The 20,555-nt window shown below is 42.9% G+C and overlaps 1 protein-coding gene across 4 annotated transcripts in view; it reads right to left on the reverse strand.

Moving 5' to 3' along the window:
- AOAH (acyloxyacyl hydrolase) overlaps positions 1-20,555 on the reverse strand; it is a 310,271-nt gene that overhangs the window by 109,960 nt on the left and 179,756 nt on the right. For all 4 annotated transcript variants that reach the window (XM_077269241.1, XM_077269239.1, XM_077269242.1 and 1 more), the window contains 4 exons: positions 15,903-16,075; positions 11,377-11,435; positions 10,861-10,920; positions 3,708-3,804 (listed from right to left, as the gene is read on the reverse strand). In XM_077269241.1, the coding sequence (XP_077125356.1) occupies positions 3,708-3,804; positions 10,861-10,920; positions 11,377-11,435; positions 15,903-16,075 (389 nt within the window). The remainder of the gene's footprint in view (positions 1-3,707; positions 3,805-10,860; positions 10,921-11,376; positions 11,436-15,902; positions 16,076-20,555) is intronic.

Raw genomic sequence — 20,555 nt, forward strand, 5'->3', positions numbered from 1 at the left:
GGAACTCCCCGGTCGTACCTCTGTCATCCAGCATGACATTGTCACCGAGCCTCACGCAAGGGTACAAATGAAAACATACCATGTGCCCGAGGCCCGGAGACAAGCCATCGCAAGTGAGGAAAAACAAATGCTCCAGCTGGGAGTAATTGAGGAGTCCCAGAGTGAGTAGGCTAGTCCCATAATACTGATCCCGAAGCCGGACAGATCATTACAGTTCTGTAATGAGTTCCGTTATTTGAACGAGGTGTCAATATTCGATCTTTATCCAATGCCCCGGGTGGACGAGTTGATCAAGCGACTGGGTCAGGCCCAGTACTTTACCACGCTCGACTGGACCAAGGGATATTGGCAGGTGCCTCTTACGGAGTTGGCAAAAGAAATGATCGCCCTCATAACACTGGAAAGTCTGTACCACTATGTCATCTTACCCTTTGGACTATATGGGGCACCAGCCACGTTCCAGAGGCTGATGGGCATAGTGCTAGAACCCCATCTGACATATGCATCAGCGTACTTGGATGATATCATCATCTTTAGTATTGACTGGCATACCCTCTTGTCCCGTGTAAAAGTGGCAGTAGATTCTCTCAGAGAAGCGGGCTTGACAGCGAATCCCAAGAAATTGCGATAGTGCTTGAGGAAGCCTGGTACTTAGGGTACATGATTGGCCGTGGGGTTATCAAACTCCAAATAAATAAAATCGAGGCCATTCAGAACTGGTCCCTACCTGTTACCACCAAACAGGTGAGAGCGTTTCTTGGAATCTCCGGGTGTTACCGAAGGTTTATACCTAATTTCTCTGGGAGAACAACACCCCTAGCCGATCTAAAGGGAAAGAAATTGGCCATGGTCCGGTGGAACCCTCAAGCAGGAGAAGCATGCCAGTCTATGAGCTGGTGCTGTGCGGACAGCTCATCCTCACCAGCCCCAACTTCAAGAGAAAGTTCATAGTGCAGACGGATGCCTCTAATGTGGGCCTAGGAGCGGTCCTGTCAAAGGATTTGAAAGGAGAGGAACATCCGGTCACCTACCTAAGTAGGAAACTCACCCCGGCCGAGAAAAATTATAGCGTAGTGGAGAAGGAGTGCCTCGTGTTGTGAACTCCGTTTTCAGGCTCCCTCTTGTGGTCACAGATGGTATTGTGTGACTTTGGTTTTTTGGCTCCCCCTGGTGGTTTGGTTTATTATCCTGCGGGTCTGCTGGATCAGCTGCCTCGTTATTCACCAGGGAGGCTCCTATTTAGCTCTGCTTCACTTCCACTTGTTGCCGGCTGTCAATGTATTCAGTGCTATTCTGATTACTCCTGATTATCTTGTTTTCTGCCTCTTCAGGATAAGCTAAGTTCTGTTTGAATATCTTTTGCTCATCTGCCTGCAATATGATTTCTGTGTATGATGAGTCTAGTCCAGCTTGCTAATATGTGATTTCTTTTTGCTGGTAAGCTCTGGGGTACGGAGTTGCTTCCCCCGCACCGTTAGTTGGTGCGGGGGCTCGAGCAATCTCTGCGTGGATATTTTGAATAGGATTTTTAGGTAACGTTCCACGGCTGCCTATAGTTGTTTGCGGATAGGATCAGGTTGCGGTCAATCTAGTTACCACTTCCCCAGAGCTAGTAGTCTGTTCAGTTACTTAGCTAGTCCGACCTGCGATCCTTGCCACTAGGATCATAACAGCCTCGCCATTAAGTGGGCCTTGGAGTCGCTATGCTATTATTTGCTCGGTCGACTGTTTCGCTTGGTGACAGATCATTCACCCTTGGTCTGGATGAGAAATGCCAAGGAGAGGAATGGGTCACCAGATGGTTTCTCTTTCTGCAAAATTACAATTTCACCATAGAACATCATGCATGGAAGGCACAAGGGAATGCGGGTGCCCTGTCCCGGGCACCCTGTATTGTGACTAGTGTTCAACCCCACACGTTTGAACAGAGGGGAAGGGGGGATATGTGAGGCAGTGAGGGGGATCATATGCGAGGATTGATATGTATCCCCCAGAATGTGCATAGAAGCATATTAAACCCACTGAAGTGCATTGCAGTCACAGATATAGCTGTGGCTGCAGTACAAATTAAAAGTAAGTGTGGACCTGGTAAAGTTATTTGGCCAAGGCAATGTTTAGGAAAACCCGTTAAACGAACTACAGGATGGTAGTGGGGCAGTTCGCTTCCTCCAGACCGGGTCTTACAAGTGGCCCATGGCCACAGATTCCATTTAAACCCTGCAGCAAAGGTTTGGGTGTGTCAGTCTTGGTTTGCAAACTTGCAGAGCAGGTGGCCCTGCAAAGCTTAGCCTGTGTGAGGTAACACGGAGCCAAGCAGAGCCAAAAGGCCTGGCACCCCTCAAGAGTAGCATGGTGGTGCAGTCACCCACGGCAACCGGTCTTGGATACAGACAGTCTTGATGCCCCAGTTGCGATCCGGAGAATTCTGTGTGTTGTTTCTTTTGTGAGTTTTTGGACATTAAAAGACATTTGCTTTGAACTTTCCTGTGGTCCCAGCCTATCTGTCATACTGCACCAACCCCGCTGCACTACAGTGCACATAAAACTGCCAATCAGCGGTGGGGGCAGGGTAATACAGAGCTCCTCATTCAGAGAACTGCTCAATCTACAGCAGAGAAGACAGTGATTTTATCAAAATGACACCATGCAAACCAGTATGTGACACATCGCTGGAATTAGGATCTCTGCCCCTACATCATGCTGTTCTCAGATTACATAGGAGAAATCTGGTAATAGATTCCCGTTAATACCTGAGCAGTTTAGAAAAACCCAAATATCTGAAATATAGTATAGTTTCAAGGCTAGGTTCACATTGCGATAACAGCAGCCCGTTCAACACATGCGTTAACGGGCTGTTGTTAACGCAAGTGCCGATTTGTCATCGTGCTAGCGCAGATAGAGCTAGCAGATGCTCTATCAGCGCTAGTAGTGACGGACCCGTAAATGCTGCAGCCCGCGTCCCAGGGTCTGTCACTCAATGAAGGCACATCGTTACGGCACATCGTTACATCGGCACGGCGATGCGTTCGCCATAGGACTTAATGGCGGCATTAACGGACTGCGTTACACCGCGTTATGCCACGGTGTAACGTAGTCTGTCTAACGGATGCCAAAGACGCAATGTGAACCCAGCCTTACTTGTTATGGTAGTAGAGATTACTAGTGGTGGAGGGGATGCTTTAAAAACATGGTTTGCTATTTAGCTTGATCTAGGTCCACATTGGTTGTTCTCTCGAATGCCAGGTTGAAGTGCTCAGAATAGGTGCACTAGGGACAATGGCAAATAAAGCCACAGAGATTGCACTAAGTGTGCGATACTGATGATATGAGTATAGGTGTTCTTCAACATACACCATTTGTCTGACTGTGATTTTCTGCTGCAAGAGATTAGGAATATCCCAGTTTACACCTAGAAACTCTGATAAGATTACTTTTAGCTGGGAGGTTGATGAAGTGATATCTAGTCTCAACAACCCTCTGTGAGCTAAATACCTCAGCTGGGAAAGAAATCTCTCCCCTGTCTTTATCGTTTGCCCCTCTCCACTACAGCAATGATCGCACAGAACTTGTAGGCGTTTTGCCCCTTGCTCAAGCTTCCCCCTGGAACAAGGCTTCTTATCTTGATGGAGCACATTCTTATTTTACTCATGAATTAGTAATAGTATTGGTCAGTTCAGTCAATTAATATTACATTCCGCACAATTTACCTTTTTGATAAAGGTTTTCATAGTAGCTAAGTTGAAAGTTACTGAACTTTTCAGTGGTTGTTATATCCTGGAGAACTCGGGATAGCTGTTCAGCTCTCTAGAACACAAAGTAAAAGAACATCCTCCTTTATGTAGTCAGTACTAAAATAATGAAAGTTACATGGTTTTAAATTATAAACACTATAATACAGATCAGGTAGAAATCTCTGAAAATTTGATTGTTGATGCAGAAACAATGGGCAAATTCCCAAATATGTAGCCATGTGATGTCTTGGTATAAAACAACAGAGGCGGAAATCCTCCCACAAAGACCTTTATTTTAATCCTATTTTTCACATATGGAGGAAATACAGCTTTGTAATAGGACATTTGCCCTAAATCTAATTGAAGGGAAGCAAATTTTTACAACTTGCCTATCTGTAGTTGCAAGTGTCGCTTACATGAGTATCACTCCAGTTTCACTGTTTTGCCTTGTACTTTTTGGTCTTTGGCTTGTGTGTTGTTTTCGTGCAAGAAAATATAATCCATGCTAACTCTGATCTATGGGTGTTATCATCAAACAGGCACCCAATTACTACTCTATGATGTCATATTATTGACTATTTTGTACGATATTTTGTGAGGTCAGATAAAAGTTGGTGGGGGCCCAGATCACCTGACACTATCTCCGCCACACAGCAGAGGTGGTCTCACTCCACTGAAGTCAGAATTATGGAGATCTGTTGTGACACATGCAGATTATGTAGTGTATTTTTGTCATTGATTTCACTACATATATGCATTGTTAAATCATTAGTGAGAATCCATGACATAAATCAACATGCTGAAGATGTAAAATCAGCACATCAGGACAGTTTCTGGATTTTTTTCAACTCATTAATGTTACTGATATTGTAATATATTGCAAATTTTCAGCATCCACATAGAAAATCTGAGGTTTATCCGCCCTCTGTGGACATACCCTTAGAAAGCCACATACACTGACGAGGAAAGGGTAGTAATGTTTTGAACTTTTGACTTTCAGGCTCCAAATCTCACCATCCGCTACTGCTTTGAATGCGAGACTACCATCACTTTATAGACAATTAGCTATCTCATACATAAATTTGACTTGCAACTATTTGGCATATGATTAGTTATGCAGATTCTTGTCATGTCACTGCATTGTTACTGTTTTGCTCTTAAAAATCTAGATTTACATTTTTATCATTTTGTAAGTATTTTGTAAATCTACCTTTGGGTTTCCACACTGCCTGAATCCTTCTGGGCATGTTCTCAATCAGATTCAAGAGTGTGTCGACCGAAATCTGAACCCAGGTGTTTTCTGCACATTCCAAAAGTTGGTGCATACTGGTCGATTCACTTGGGTATGTATACAGTTTTTTCTTCACCTCTATCCACAAATGTTCGATTGGGTTGAGGTCTGGAGACTGTGGGCCCAATCCAGCACCTCTACTTCATTGTCATTGAACCATTTCTTCACCAATCTTGATGTATGCTTCCGGTCGTTGTCCTGCTGGACCAAGATTTCATCCTTTTCATACCAATAGTACTCGAGTGTACGAAGTAACTCATCTTGTAGGATACTCACATGTAGCTCAGCATTGAGACCACCATTGATCCTGGCAAAATATTTAATGCCTTTGGCAGTGAAACAACCCCATATAATCAGGCTTGCTCCACCGAATTTCATAATTCCTTCAATTTCTCAGTCCGTTAGCCCTTTTTCCCTTGTTTCTTCAAGACTTGCACCCAACAGAGCCTAGTTTATTGACTTTTGTCTCATAGTTCCAAATTACCCATTTCCAACCTTTTACTGTCCACTTTTCATACTTTTGGCAAACTGGAGCTGATTCTTCTTATAACGATATTGAAGTCAAAGTGTCTTCCCCTTTTTTGAGCCACTATTCCAGCCTTGTGTAATGTGCGTTGCACGGTGCTTGCAGATCTGTGATCTCACTATTATGAAGAATACCAGCCACCTCCACTGCTGGATTTTTTCAATCCAGAATTGATACACCTTGTGATGTGCCGATTCTGATAAATTGCCTGGACGTAGACCTCTTGACTTTTGAATGTGTGGACTCCATTTAATATTCTTCCAACTGTCATGGCGCTCACATTATGCAGTTTGGTATTTTCTTGTCAGAGAGACTGCTATCATTGAGCTGGATGATGCTGTTTCTCTTTTCTTGGGAAATCTTCTTCATGGCTTCTCCTTGATTTGAACCAGTGACCTTTCGCTTGAGAATCAACCTAGTAACACAGTTAGAACAGGTTGCATTTTGTAGTATACAGAAAGAAAAATATTTTTCCACCACCAGGAGCAAAACAATGCAGCGAATAGATTCAAGTCGAATTTATGTATGAGATAGATGATTGTCTATAAAATGATGGTAGTTTCACGTTTGAAGCAGTAGTGGATGGTGACATATGGATTCTAAAAGTCAAAAGTTCAAAACATTGTTACCCTTTGGTTCGTCAGTGTACATACCTGAACACCTCTTTACTGCTTCTTGAGTAAATAATAATTGCACGTGAAAGGGATGGTCTTGGAGTATAAATGGTCAGGCCGCAGAGCACATGCAACTTCTCTATAATCTGTCTTTTAACTTGTACCTGAATTTTTGTGTTCGCTGATGGTTTCTGTACGGAACTGCAGCAGCAAACTTGACCAGTAGTGTTGAGCATTCCGATACCGCAAGTATCGGGTATCGGCCGATACTTGCTGGTATCGGAATTCCGATACCGAGATCCGATACTTTTGTGGTATTGGGAATCGGTATCGGGATTAATATCAATGTGTAAAATAAAGAATTAAAATAAAAAATAGGGATATACTCACCTCTCCGGCGGCTCCTGGACTTTACCGCCGTAACCGGGAGCCGTTGTACCTAAGAATGCGCGCTTGAAGGGCCTTAGATGAGGTCACTGCGCTCTGATTGGTCCGTAGCGGTCGCGTGACCGCTACGCGACCAATCACAAAGCAGTGACGTCACCTAAGGTCTTTCAAGCGCTTGAAATACCTTAGAAGACGTCACTGCTTTGTGATTGGTCGCGTAGCGGTCACGCGATCGCTACGCGACCAATCAGAAGCTGCGGACGTCTTCTAAGGTATTTCAAGCGCTTGAAAGACCTTAGGTGATGTCACTGCTTTGTGATTGGTCACGTAGCGGTCACGCGACCGCTACGGACCAATCAGAGCGCAGTGACCTCATCTAAGGCCCTTCAAGCGCACATTCTTAGGTACAACGGCTCCCGGTTACAAGTCCAGGCTGCATCGGAGGGTGAGTATATCCCTATTTTTTATTTTAATTCTTTCTTTTACACATTGATATGGATCCCAGGGCCTGAAGGAGAGTTTCCTCTCCTTCAGACCCTGGGAACCATACAGGATACCGTCCAATACTTGGTGTCCCATTGACTTGTATTGGTATCGGGTATCGGTATCGGATTAGATCCGATACTTTGCCGGTATCGGCCGATACTTTCCGATACCGATACTTTCAAGTATCGGACGGTATCGCTCAACACTATTGACCAGACAACTTCAACAGGATCAGGTCAAATTAGAAAAGTGCTACCTTTAAAATTTGTATCCTTTTAATATATTGCAATCATCATATTATATAGCACTGTGAAATTCCAATTGCTCATTTTGCCTTTCTACCGAGTCAATTCTTCTCTTTTCCATTAAGTCTATTACATCATGTAATTAAAAACTAACTAGTTGAATGCTTCTAAGCTCTATGTAGAAACAGGAGATCAATTTTTTTCTGCCACAGTCCCAAATCATTGCAACAATTCCTGGCAGGGGGGAGGAAGGAACAGCTAGGTCAGGAGATGAAGAGGGACAAGATTTTTGCAGGGAAAAGAGACTTCCTGTTTCTACATAGACCAGAGAAAAGCAATTGTAAGTACACAGTGCTATATAATATGAGGATTGCAATATATTAGGAGGATAAAAACATGGATGGGAGTGATTTTAAGGTGGTATGCGCAAGATGGTCATTCTACCTAACTCCACTCCCCCCATGCAAATGCATGGTTATCTTGACTTAGTACGCATATTTTCTGATTGGTGGGTAGGCTGTTGCAAGACACATGTGCAAGCCGCTTTTTACCAATAAAGGGATCGGCCAGATGTGACAAGATAACTTTTAGATTGCTGGGGATCTGAGCACAGGTACCTACATCGATCCTCAATATGGGGCATTACAGTGCCTTGCGAAAGTATTCGGCTCCCTGGAACTTTTCAACCTTTTCCCACATATCATGCTTCAAACATAAAGATACCAAATATAAATTTTTGGTGATGAATCAACAACAAGTGGACGACCACAATTGTGAAGTTGAACAAAATTTATTGGTTATTTTAAATTTTTGTGGAAATTCAAAAACTGAAAAGTGGGGCGTGCAATATTATTCGGCCCCTTTACTTACAGTGCAGCAAACTCACTCCAGAAGTTCATTGTGGATCTCTGAATGATCCAATGTTGTCCTAAATGCCTGATGATGATAAATATAATCCACCTGTGTGTAATCAAGTCTCCATATAAATGCACCTGCTCTGTGATAGTCTCTGGGTTCTGTTTGAAGCACAGAGAGCATCATGAAGACCAAGGAACATAACAGGCAGGTCCGTGATACTGTTGTGGAGAAGTTTAAAGCTGGATTTGGATACAAACTTTAAACATCCCAAGGAGCACTGTGCAAGTGATCATATTGAAATGGAAGGAGTATCATACCACTGCAAATCTACCAAGACCCGGCTGTCCCTCTAAACTTTCATCTCAAAAAAGGAGAAGACTGATCAGAGATGCAGCCAAGAGGCCCATGATCACTCTGGATGAACTGCAGAGTTCTACAGCTGAGGTGGGATAGTCTGTCCATAGGACAACAATCAATCGTACACTGCACAATTCTCGCCTTTATGGAAAGTGTGGCAAGAAGAAAGCCATTTCTCAAAGATATCCATAAAAAGTGTCACTTAAAGTTTGCAACAAGCCACTTGGGAGACACACCAAACATGTGGAAGAAGGTGCTCTGGTCAGATGAAACCAAAATCAAACTTTTTGTCAACAATGCCAAACAATATGTTTGGTGTAAAGGCAACACAGCTCATCGCCACGGTCAAACATGGTGGTGGCAACATCATGGTTTGGGCCTGCTTTTCTTCAGCATGGACAGGAAAGATGGTTAAAATTGATGGGAAGATGGATGGAGCCAAATACAGGATCATTCTTGAAGAAAACCTGTTGGAGTCTGCAAAAGACCTGAGACTGGGACGGAGATTTGTCTTCCAACAAGACAATGATACCAAACATAAAGCAAAATCTACAATGGAATGGTTCAGAAATAAACGTATCCAGGTGTTAGAATGGCCAAGTCAAAGTCCAGACCTCAGTCCAATCGAGAATTTGTGGAAAGAGAAGAAAACTGCTGTTCAAAAACGATCTCCATCAAACCTCACTGAGCTTGAACTGTTTGCCAAGGAAGAATGGGCAAGAATTTCAGTCTCTTGATGTACAAAACTGATAGAGACATACTCCAAGCGACTTGCAGCTGTAATCGCAGCAAAAGGTGGGGCAAGAAAGTATTACGTTAAAGGGGCCAAATAATATTGCACGCCCCACTTTTCAGTTTTTGATTTTTCACAAAAATTTAAAATAACCAATAAATTTTGTTCAACTTCACAATTGTGTTACACTTGTTGTTGGTCTTCACAAAAAATTTACATTTGGTATCTTTATGTTTGAAGCATATGTGGGAAAAGGTTGAAAACTTCCAGGGAGCCGAATACGTTCGCAAGGCACTGTATGTCATTAAAGGGGTTGTACATTCAGAGCAGGGGCACACATAGAAATCATGGGGCCCCATAGAAGATATGCTATTTGCCCCCCTTCAAATAAAAAAAACAACTAATATTTGGCGGGGTCACAGAAGAGCATATCTCACAACTTTGCAGCCCTTACTAAGTAATTTTTCTCCTATTGAAGTCCCTTAGTGTTCCCAAACACTTAATATCCCTTCATGGCCTCCATAAAGTATGATGCCAATAAAAGTGCTCTCCCTCAAACAAAGTGTCACCCCCACAGTGAATTCCTCACTGTACTCTTCAAGCGCACAGTATAATGATCCTACAGTACCCTCCATCCCCTGCAAAGTATAATGCTCCCACATTGTCTCTAGCACAGTAGGATGGCCCAGACACAGTCCTTCCACACCGTACGAGGCTCACCCACAGTCTTCCACACAATAGGATGGCCCCATACAGCCTTCTACACAGTATTATGAACCCCACACAACCTGCCACAATGTATAATGGCCTCCAAATAATATAATGGCCCATATACGCTTCCAAATAGCCCTTTAAATAGTATTATGGCCCCCACATCGCTCTCCAAATTGTATTATGGCCCTCACATAGCCCTCCAAATAGTATAATGGCCCCTGCATTGACCTCCAAATAGTATAAGGCCCCCACACATCCCTCCAAAAAGTACAATGACCCCCACAATGTACTCACTGATTAAAATAAATTCTCACCTCTTCTCCCTCTGGTTCCCTCCATCGTTTCATTCTCTGCAGTGTGTGGTCTGAAGCCATGCAAAACTCGGCAAAGCAGGCATGATGTAGAGATGTCATCAAGACCACTGGACTGAGAATTCAGATGAACAGGGAGAATGATGGAGGAGTGGCTGACTGCTTCTGCTTCCATCATTGCTTTCAACTGTTTCGGCATTCAGGACACTGACACAGTTGAAAGTATGATGCCCTGCGGAGGGGGGGGGGGGGGCATATCTGCCGCGTGGTCTGCTGCTTTTAGTGATATAGAGGATAGTCAAAGGATAGGTCATCAATATTAAATCAGAGTCCAACACTCGTCCCCTCACCATTCAGCTGTTATTTTCTCTGGTGGCGCCTGGCTATAAATACATGGAACAGAGCTACAAAGCGCAACTAGATTCAATGTATAGCAGCCATTATCAATATTCTCTGACTAGACACCCCCTTTTGAATACCAAAAATAAATAAAAGACTAATTTGCATACTCTGACTCAAGTAGTGTATAATGGTCAAAACCATGAGTCTATTTATTTTATCACAACCAGAAATAAATGCTATACTTTGTATAAAGCATGAATCCTACCTCCGTGGTTAGGTTTCGAAGAGTTTCATTCTTGTTCATCCAACCTTCACATGGATTAGTCTATAATTAGAGCAAATAATATAAAATTCAGTGTAAAGAATGAAATTATTCTCTAAATGCACTCAGGTGAGAAGGGAAGAAAAATAAATCAATGAGACATGAAAAATAGATGCAGTGGATGTCAATGCAGTTCATTTTCATGGAGTGAAAGACGCAAAGACTGTCATAAATTAGGAGCCATCGCAGATTTTCAAACACAATGAACCTTTCTACAGAGTGATCCCAAATCGATCTAACAAGGAAAAATCAGCTTCTGTTATAACTGCAGTACGAAAAGTGCTATAAAGAGTTCTATATTGGAAAAGTTTAAGAATGCATTTTCATAAGGATTTTATCATTTTGTCGGGGACAGCAATGACAATGTGTTCAAACTGTAAAGCGCTGCAGAATATGTTAGCGCTATATAAAAATGAAGATTATTATTATATTATTATTATTATGTGACTTGCTTTGTACCTTAACACAGCTCAGGAACCCATAGAATTGTTCATATGTGATATCTTTATTTAATTGACCTGTTAAAGATAAAACACAAGTTTAAGCTGATATTTCACTGCATTCATGCTGTACACACAAAATCTATCTTTCCAAGACAATGGATATTCCCAAGGTGCCACATGCGAGACCATGACTATTGTGGAGGGCTGAATCAAAAAGACAAACTTAATTCACTAATAATGTTATTGTTTTTTGTTCATTTTTATCGCTTAAGTATGTTGACTCGCTGCTACTGCTAACACATGTTTCGGTGAGATCAGGAGTTATATATCTAGCTTGACTCCATTTAGGTTATTCTACTTCTATCTTCTTTCTTTCTAACATGGAATCTGTGTATGTTTTCAGATAAGGCTTCCATTTTTTACAGTCACACTTCCATTTTTTACAATCAGGGTACCGTCACACATTGAAATTTTCATCGCTGCGACGGCACGATCCGTGACGTCGCAGCGATCGTATGATCATCGCTCCAGCGTCGTAGACTGCGGTCACACGTTGCAATCACAGCGCTGGAGCGATGCCGAAGTCCCCGGGTAACCAGGGTAAACATCGGGTAACTAAGCGCAGGGCCGCGCTTAGTAACCCGATGTTTACCCTGGTTACAAGCGTAAACATAAAAAAACAAACCGTACATACTCACCCGTCGGTGTCCTTCAGGTCCCTTGCCGTCTGCTTCCTGCTCTGAGTGCAGCCGTACAGTGAGAGCAGAGCGCAGCACCGCTGTGATCTGCTCTCACTTTCCGGCCGGCACTCAGAGCAGGAAGCAGACGGCAAGGGACCTGAAGGACACCGACGGGTGAGTATGTACGGTTTGTTTTTTTACGTTTACGCTTGTAACCAGGGTAAACATCGGGTTACTAAGCGCGGCCCTGCGCTTAGTTACCCGATGTTTACCCTGGTTACAAGCGAAGACATCGCTGGATCGCTGTCACACACAACGATCCAGCGATGTCAGCGGGTGATCAAGCGACGAAAGAAAGTTCCAAACGATCTGCTACGACGTACGATTCTCAGCAGGATCCCTGATCGCTGCTGCGTGTCACACACTGCGATATCGTAACGATATCGCTAGAACGTCACGAATCGTAACGTCGTAGCGATGGAAATTTCAATGTGTGACGGTACCCTCAGTCACAATTAGTAAAAATGTTGAAATGATGGATCCTGTGCAGATTGTAAAAAACTGATGCACTGGATCCGGTTTTTGTTACGGGTCAGTTGAGGCAGTTGTTGCTAGAATTAAGGCTATGTGCACACGTTGCGTATGCGTCTTCGCTGCATTTTTTCGCTGTGAAAACGCATGCACAACACAACCCATGTTAAAAATAATTAAAAAAAATTAAAAAATCGTGATATTCTCACCTTCCGGGGTCCCCCGCAGCGTTCCCGCTGGTCACGATGCTCCCGGCAGCTCCCGCTCCCAGTGATGCCTTGCGAGACAATGACCTGTGGTGACGTAGGGGTCTCTTGAGACCGCTACGTCATCGGGTTATTGTCGCAAGACATCACTGGGAACGGGAGCTGCTAGGAGCATCGTGACCAACGGGAACGCTGCGGGGTACGCCAGAAGGTGAGAATATCATGATTTTTTATTTTTTTAATTGTTTTTAACATTATATCTTTTTACTATTGATGCTGCATAGGCAGCATCAATAGTAAAAAGAGAGAGAGAGAGAGAGAATTTCCCTGACTGGAAAATCTTCCAGACATGCTCTGCTTCAAAAGACGGCATCCGTCGCTGGATTCCGTCTTTTAACTGCGTCCATAGGCTTCCATTATAGCCATCAACGGATAGTGCAGGATCCATCACTGGGCGATTTTCCAACGTACACAAAAAACATTTCTATTTGCGTTGTCTTTGCCCGACAGAGAGAGATTTTATGACGGATCCAGCGCACGACGGATGAAACCGAAGGCCATCTATCACAATCTGTCGCTAATACAAGTCTATGAGAAAAAAACGGATCCAGCAGAAACATTTGTTGGATCCGTTTTTTTCACAAAACGACGGATTTTGACGGAAACAAAAAGACGGAAGTGTGAAGAAGGCCTAAGGAGTCTCAGGAATTTCTTTGTCTACCTGAACTTAGAGATAACATAGGAAAGAAAGAAGTAAAGGTACCTTCACACGAAGCGACGCTGCAGCGATAGCGACAACGATGTCGATCGCTGCAGCGTCGCTGTTTGGTCGCTGGAGAGCTGTCACACAGACCGCTCTCCAGCGATCAACGATGCCGAGGTCCCCTGGTAACCAGGGTAAACATCGGGTAACTAAGCGCAGGGCCGCGCTTAGTAACCCGATGTTTACCCTGGTTACCAGCGTAAAATGTAAAAAAAACAAACAGCACATACTTACATTCACGTCCCCCTGCGTCCACTTCCTGACTGACTGAGCGCCGTACAGTGAGAGCAGAGCGGTGACGTCACCGCTGTGCTGCTTTCACTTTCACTTTGCGGTGCTGAGTCAGAGGAGGAAGCAGACTGCAGGGGACGCAATGTGAGTATGTGCTGTTTGTTTTTTTTACATTTTACGCTAGTAACCAGGGTAAACATCGGGTTACTAAGCGCGGCCCCGCGCTTAGTTACCCGATGTTTACCCTGGTTACCAGTGTAAAACATCGCTGGTATCGTTGCTTTTGGTGTCAAACACAACGATACACAGCGATCGGACGACCAAATAAAGTTCTGGACTTTATTCAGCGACCAGCGACATCACAGCAGGATCCTGATCGCTGCTGCGTGTCAAACTAAACGATATCGCTAGCGAGGACGCTGCAACGTCACGGATCGCTAGCGATATCGTTATAATGTCGTTTCGTGTGAAGGTACCTTAAGGTACCGTCACACTAAACGATATCGCTAGCGATCCGTGACGTTGCAGCGTCCTCGCTAGCGATATCGTTTAGTTTGACACGCAGCAGCGATCAGGATCCTGCTGTGATGTCACTGGTCGCTGAATAAAGTCCAGAACTTTATTTGGTCGTCCGATCGCTGTGTATCGTTGTGTTTGACACCAAAAGCAACGATACCAGCGATGTTTTACACTGGTAACCAGGGTAAACATCGGGTTACTAAGCGCAGGGCCGCGCTTAGTAACCCGATGTTTACCCTGGTTACCAGCGTAAAAGTAAAAAAAACAAACAGTACATACTCACCTGCGCGTCTCCCAGCGTCTGCTTCCTGACACTGACTGAGCTCCGGCCCTGAAGTGAAAGTGAAAGCACAGCGGTGACGTCACCGCTGTGCTGTTAGGGCCGGAGCTCAGTCAGTGTCAGGAAGCAGAGGCTGGGGGACGCGCAGGTGAGCATGTACTGTTTGTTTTTTTACTTTTACGCTGGTAACCAGGGTAAACATCGGGTTACTAAGCACGGCCCTGCGCTTAGCAACCCGATGTTTACCCTGGTTACCCAGGGACCTCGGCATCGTTGGTCGCTGGAGAGCGGTCTGTGTGACAGCTCTCCAGCGATCAAACAGCGACGCTGCAGCGATCAGCATCGTTGTCGCTATCGCTGCAGCGTCGCTAAATGTGACGGTACCTTTAGAGCCACACTTGGGGTGTATAGATGATATTATCTTTAGCCAATTAGATGTATTTATGCTAATGTCAGCGCATATGTAGAGATAAGCTGAGACAATTCTATTGCTACAATGTATGTCCAGTGAAAACCTACAGTATATAAACGTTGACCAATGATGTAATAGAGTTCTGCTTAGATACATAAGTGTATGTCTGCATGACTCTCTCCTGTACGTACTTGGATTTTACTGTTTAATTTGACACAACGTCTCAGAACGTCCCACATTATGTGGTGACGACATTACGATAGGGCTTACTGTAACATGTATTTTTATCAGTAGCAGCTAATCAAAACCATATAATTTACTGCTTTTCATAAAGCTTATAAATCATTCTGCTCCTGTTATTCAGCCCCTTTTCCTTGATCAACAGCTCCCAACACAATATGATGCACCCAGAGTCATACCACAGTTTGATGTCCCACACAATCCATGAAACATTATGTCTCCAAAAAGCCCCCTCATGCAGTATGATGTCCTAACAAAGCCCGCCGCACAGTATGACATCCACACAAGCCCCTAACAAAGTATGTTGTCCCCCCAAAGCACCCCTACACAATATCACCCCTATCAGACACACAGGTTTAGTGGTGGAAGCTGATGGATCCGTGTTCCATCAATGTATTCACCAGTATCTGAATCCTGAAGATACACATATCTGTGGAACGTCACTGCTTCCAGCTCTTTGGCTGTCTTGGTCTGTGAGTTGGACAGGAACAGCCAAGGGGACGAATGTGGCCCATAGCCTACACTTTGCCCAGGGCCAACATGGACATCCCACAGTCACATAGCAAAATTCATAATAGGTCTCATCTCACCACAGGCTTCATGGTCTACCTTCATGGCAGGTATGTCATTGATCTCTTCAGAGTAGGCATATGAAAAAGAGCACATGGAGTAAAGATTACCTAATGGATGGTATCTATCATGTAAGGTGTTCCAGAGGAATCGTCCGTCTGCTAGTGAAACTAAAATCACATGACTTCCTTTAGGTAAATTCATATCCAGATACTTGAGTTCCTTCAAGACATTAGTCCTCATTTCCTTAGGGGTGGTCATGCTTTTCAGTGTATCTACAGAACTAGAGAACAAATGAAAGAGAGAATTTTCCTTTTGTTACTGAAAAAAATGATATCCTCTTATTGTGCTCTCTCTAAAGCAGTGTAAAAATTAACATTTTAAAATGTGCATTTTTGAAACTATGTTTGCCGTTCCAATGTATCCAAAATTGAAATCATAAGCAACTTTGCACTATATAGGAAAAGTTCAGCAAACTATGCTTTATTATACAGTAACATTTTTTTTACTTATGTATGCCACCTAAATAGGGTCCAAAAAGACAATGTTTTGGCATTGGTCTTTATATCTCTGGAAGATTTCAGCATACCTCCTAGCACACAGCTTAAGACTGCATTCACACATCGGTCATGTGCTGTTTATATTTTCTCGGCCAGCACACTGACCCTCAGAGTTTCGTTACATCTATATGTACAATCTGTGAGATTCAGAGTATGTCTTATTCTCATCTTTCTTCCAGATTAGACTTGCCAATTAATGTTTATAGAGATCTATTAAACTTGGATGAAAAACGGAAGACATACTGTACTTTTTACTACAGTGTTTCATCGGTTTTTTTCACTGATCTATTGCTAAGAGTTAACAGATTAATGAAAAGTTCAGAGATTCTTTACCTGCTTCAGTTTTTAAAAGCGAATAAGGAAAAATGATCCATTTCTTATGGATGTAAAAATAGACAAGGATATGTGAATGTAGCCTAGTTGTACATATCATGGAATGAAAAGAGGCTTATCTGTTTCAATATGTAAGGTTATTAGTAGTTGACTGTGCTTTGTATATTACACTGTCAGAGTACAGTTTACTTCCATTAGATAAAAAGATTTGTTCACTTTATGAGATTTACTGTAACAATTTCTGTGCAGTATTATTTATGAAGATCAATTAAGGATTGTAAAATGTAAGAATGCAAAGTTATATCTTATTGCTTTAAAATTTTTCAAGATGAACTGGTCTCACAATGAAAGAGTGGCTGCAGAACGGAATAATACAATTTTTGTTTTAATTTCGCCTTTGCATTGTGGAGAAATTTTCAGTTACTGTTGTGTCCATTCTAGTAAGGACAGTGTGGCTCGTATTATGCATTGAAGTTTAGTACTATAGTGTTTGGTTTGCTGTGTTATAACACCATCTAGTGGTGGTAAATTTATAATCTGGGCCTTAGTCACAATTAGAGTGTTGCATTGTGGGATTGCACCAAGGTATCATGGGAGAGGGAAACTCCATTTTTTCTCTGTGTACCTCCCGGGACACACGTATTTATCTGCTGTGTTGGAACTACCTCACTTTGTTGCCATCCTGGTAAAGTTTATCTGGTAAGATTGTTATCCCTGTTCTTGCAATGTAGTGTTGTACAGAATGCGATTAACTGTATAGCAGCCAGTACATAAGAAATGTGATTATCAGAGACTTATTGTATGTAGTTATATACACAAGTTGCATCATACTGTATACTTTCTTTGTTAGTTGTAAAGTGTCAGCTGTGCTATTATTTGGCCCAATACTTATTTGTGTCATTTGTATTCTTAGGGTATGTGCACACGTTGCGTCCTGGTGTGCGGATTTTTCCGCACTGATTTTGATAAATCCGCAGGGCAAAAACACTGCGTTTTTCCTGCAGATTTATCGCGGTTTTACCACGGATTTACTGTGGTTTTTGTGCGGATTCTGCTGCGGTTTTACACCTGCGGTTTTTTAATATGGAGCAGGTGTCAAACCGCTGCGGATTCCGCACAAAGAATTGACATGCTGCAGAAAAAAACCCGCAGCGATTCCGCGCATTTTTTTCCGCAGCATGTGCACAGCGGTTTTTGTTTTCCATAGGTTAACATTGTACTGTACACCGCAGCAAAAACCGCAATGTGTGCACATACCCTTATAGTTTTACCGCGTGCATTCACGCACATGTTTACCAATAAACAAGTTAGACTACAGAGAACAGTCTGCTTATTTGGAAGACAGAAGTGGTTTATGCTATATGTTGGATCACACACCGTATCAACATGTATGAAGACAGAACAGTTACATTATTTGATACTTAACCCCTTCACCCCCAAGGGTGGTTTGCACGTTAATGACCAGGCCAATTTTTACAATTCTGACCACTGTCCCTTTATGAGGTTATAACTCTGGAACGCTTCAACGGATCTTGGCGATTCTGACATTGTTTTCTCGTGACATATTGTACTTCATGATAGTGGTAAAATTTCTTCGATATAACTTGCGTTTATTTGTTAAAAAAAGGGATATTTGGCGAAAATTTTGAAAATTTCGCAATTTTCCAACTTTGAATTTTTATGCCCTTAAATCACAGACATATGTCACGCAAAATACTTAATAAGTAACATTTCCCACATGTAGTAGACATGTGGGAAATGTTACTTATTAAGTATTTTGCGTGACATCAGCACAATTTTGGAACCAAACGTTTTTTTTGTTATTGAGTTATAAGGGTTAAAAATTGACCAGCAATTTCTCATTTTTACAACACCATTTTTTTTCAGGGACCACATCTCATTTGAAGTCATTTTGAGGGGTCTATATGACAGAAAATACCCAAGTGTGACACCATTCTAAAAACTGCACCCCTCAAGGTGCTCAAAACCACATTCAAGAAATTTATTAACCCTTCAGGTGTTTCACAGGAATTTTTGGAATGTTTGAAAAAAAGTTAAATGTTCATTTTTATTTACACAAAATTTATTTCAGCTCCAATTTGTTTTATTTTACCAAGGGTAACAGGAGAAAATGGACCCCAAAAGTTGTACAATTTGTCCTGAGTACGCTAATACCCCATATGTGGGGGTAAACCACTGTTTGGGCGCATGGCAGAGCTCGGAAGGAAAGGAGCGCCAATTGACAATGCAAAATTGACTGGAATTGACATGGGACGCCATGTTGCGTTTGGAGAGCCCCTGATGTGCCTAAACATTGAAACCCCCCACAACTGACACCATTTTGGAAAGTAGACCCCCTAAGGAACTTATCTAGATGTGTGGTGAGCACTTTGACCCAACAAGTGCTTCACAGAAGTTTATAATGCAGAGCTGTAAAAATAACAAATCATATTTTTTCACAAAAATGATCTTTTCGCCCCCATTTTTTTATTTTCCCAAGGGTAAGAGAAGAAATTAGACCACAAAAGTGGTTGTGCAATTTGTCCTGAGTACAACGATACCCCATATGTGGGTGTAAACCATTGTTTGGGCGCAGGGCAGAGCTCGGAAGGGAAGGAGCGCCATTTGACTTTTCAATGCAAAATTGCCTGGAATTGAGATGGGACGCCATGTTGCGTTTGGAGAGCCCCTGATGGGCCGAAACATTAAAACCCCCCACAAGTGACACCATTTTGGAAAGTAGACCCCCTAAGGAACTTATCTAGATGTGTTTTGAGAGCTTTGAACCCCCAAGTGTTTCACTACAGTTTATAACGCAGAGCCGTGAAAATAAAAATTCCTCTTTTTTTTCACAGAAATGATTTTTTAGCCCCCAGCTTTGTATTTTTACAAGGGTAACATAATAAATTGGACCCCAAAAGTTGTTGTCGTCCAATTTGTTCTGAGTACGCTGATACCCCATATGTGGGGGGGAAGCACTGTTTGGGCGCATGACAGAGCTCGGAAGGGAAGGAGCGCCATTTGGAATGCAGACTTAAATGGATTGGTCTGCAGGCGTCACGTTGCATTTGCAGAGCCCCTGATGTACCCAAACAGTAGAAACCCCCACAAGTGACCCCAAATTGGAAACTAGACCTCCCAAGGAACTTATCTAGATGTGTTGTGAAAACATTGAACCCCCAAGTGTTTCACTACAGTTTACAACGCAGAGCCGTGAAAATAAAAAATCCTTTTTTTCCCACAAAACTTATTTTTTAGCCCCCAGTTTTGTATTTTCCCAAGGGTAACAGGAGAAATTGGACCCCAAAATATGTTTTCCAATTTGTCCTGAGTACGCTGATACCCCATATGTTGGGGTAAACACCTGTTTGGGCACACGGGAGAGCTCTGAAGGGAAGGAGCACTGTTTTACTTTTTCAACGCAGAATTGTCTGGAATTGAGATCGGATGCCATGTCCCGTTTGGAGAGCCCCTGATGTGCCTAAACAGTGGAACCCCCCCAATTATAACTGAAACCCTAATCCAAACACACCCCTTACCCTAATCCAAATGGTAACCCTAACTACACCCCTAACCCTGACACACCCCTAACCCTAATCCCAACCCTATTCCCAACCGTAAATGTAATCCAAACCCTAACCCTAACTTTAGCCCCAACCCTAACTGTAGCCTTAACCCTAGCCCTAACCCTAGCCCTAACCCTAGCAATAACCCTATCCCTAACCCTAGCCCTAACCCTAGCAATAACCCTATCCCTAACCCTAGCCCTAACCCTAGCCCTAACCCTAGCAATAACCCTAACCCTAGCCCTAGCCCTAACCCTAGCAATAACCCTAGCCCTAACCCTAGCCCTAACCCTAGCAATAACCC

This window comes from Ranitomeya variabilis, chromosome 6 (assembly GCF_051348905.1).
Source record: "Ranitomeya variabilis isolate aRanVar5 chromosome 6, aRanVar5.hap1, whole genome shotgun sequence".
NCBI classification, from domain to species: domain Eukaryota; kingdom Metazoa; phylum Chordata; class Amphibia; order Anura; family Dendrobatidae; genus Ranitomeya; species Ranitomeya variabilis.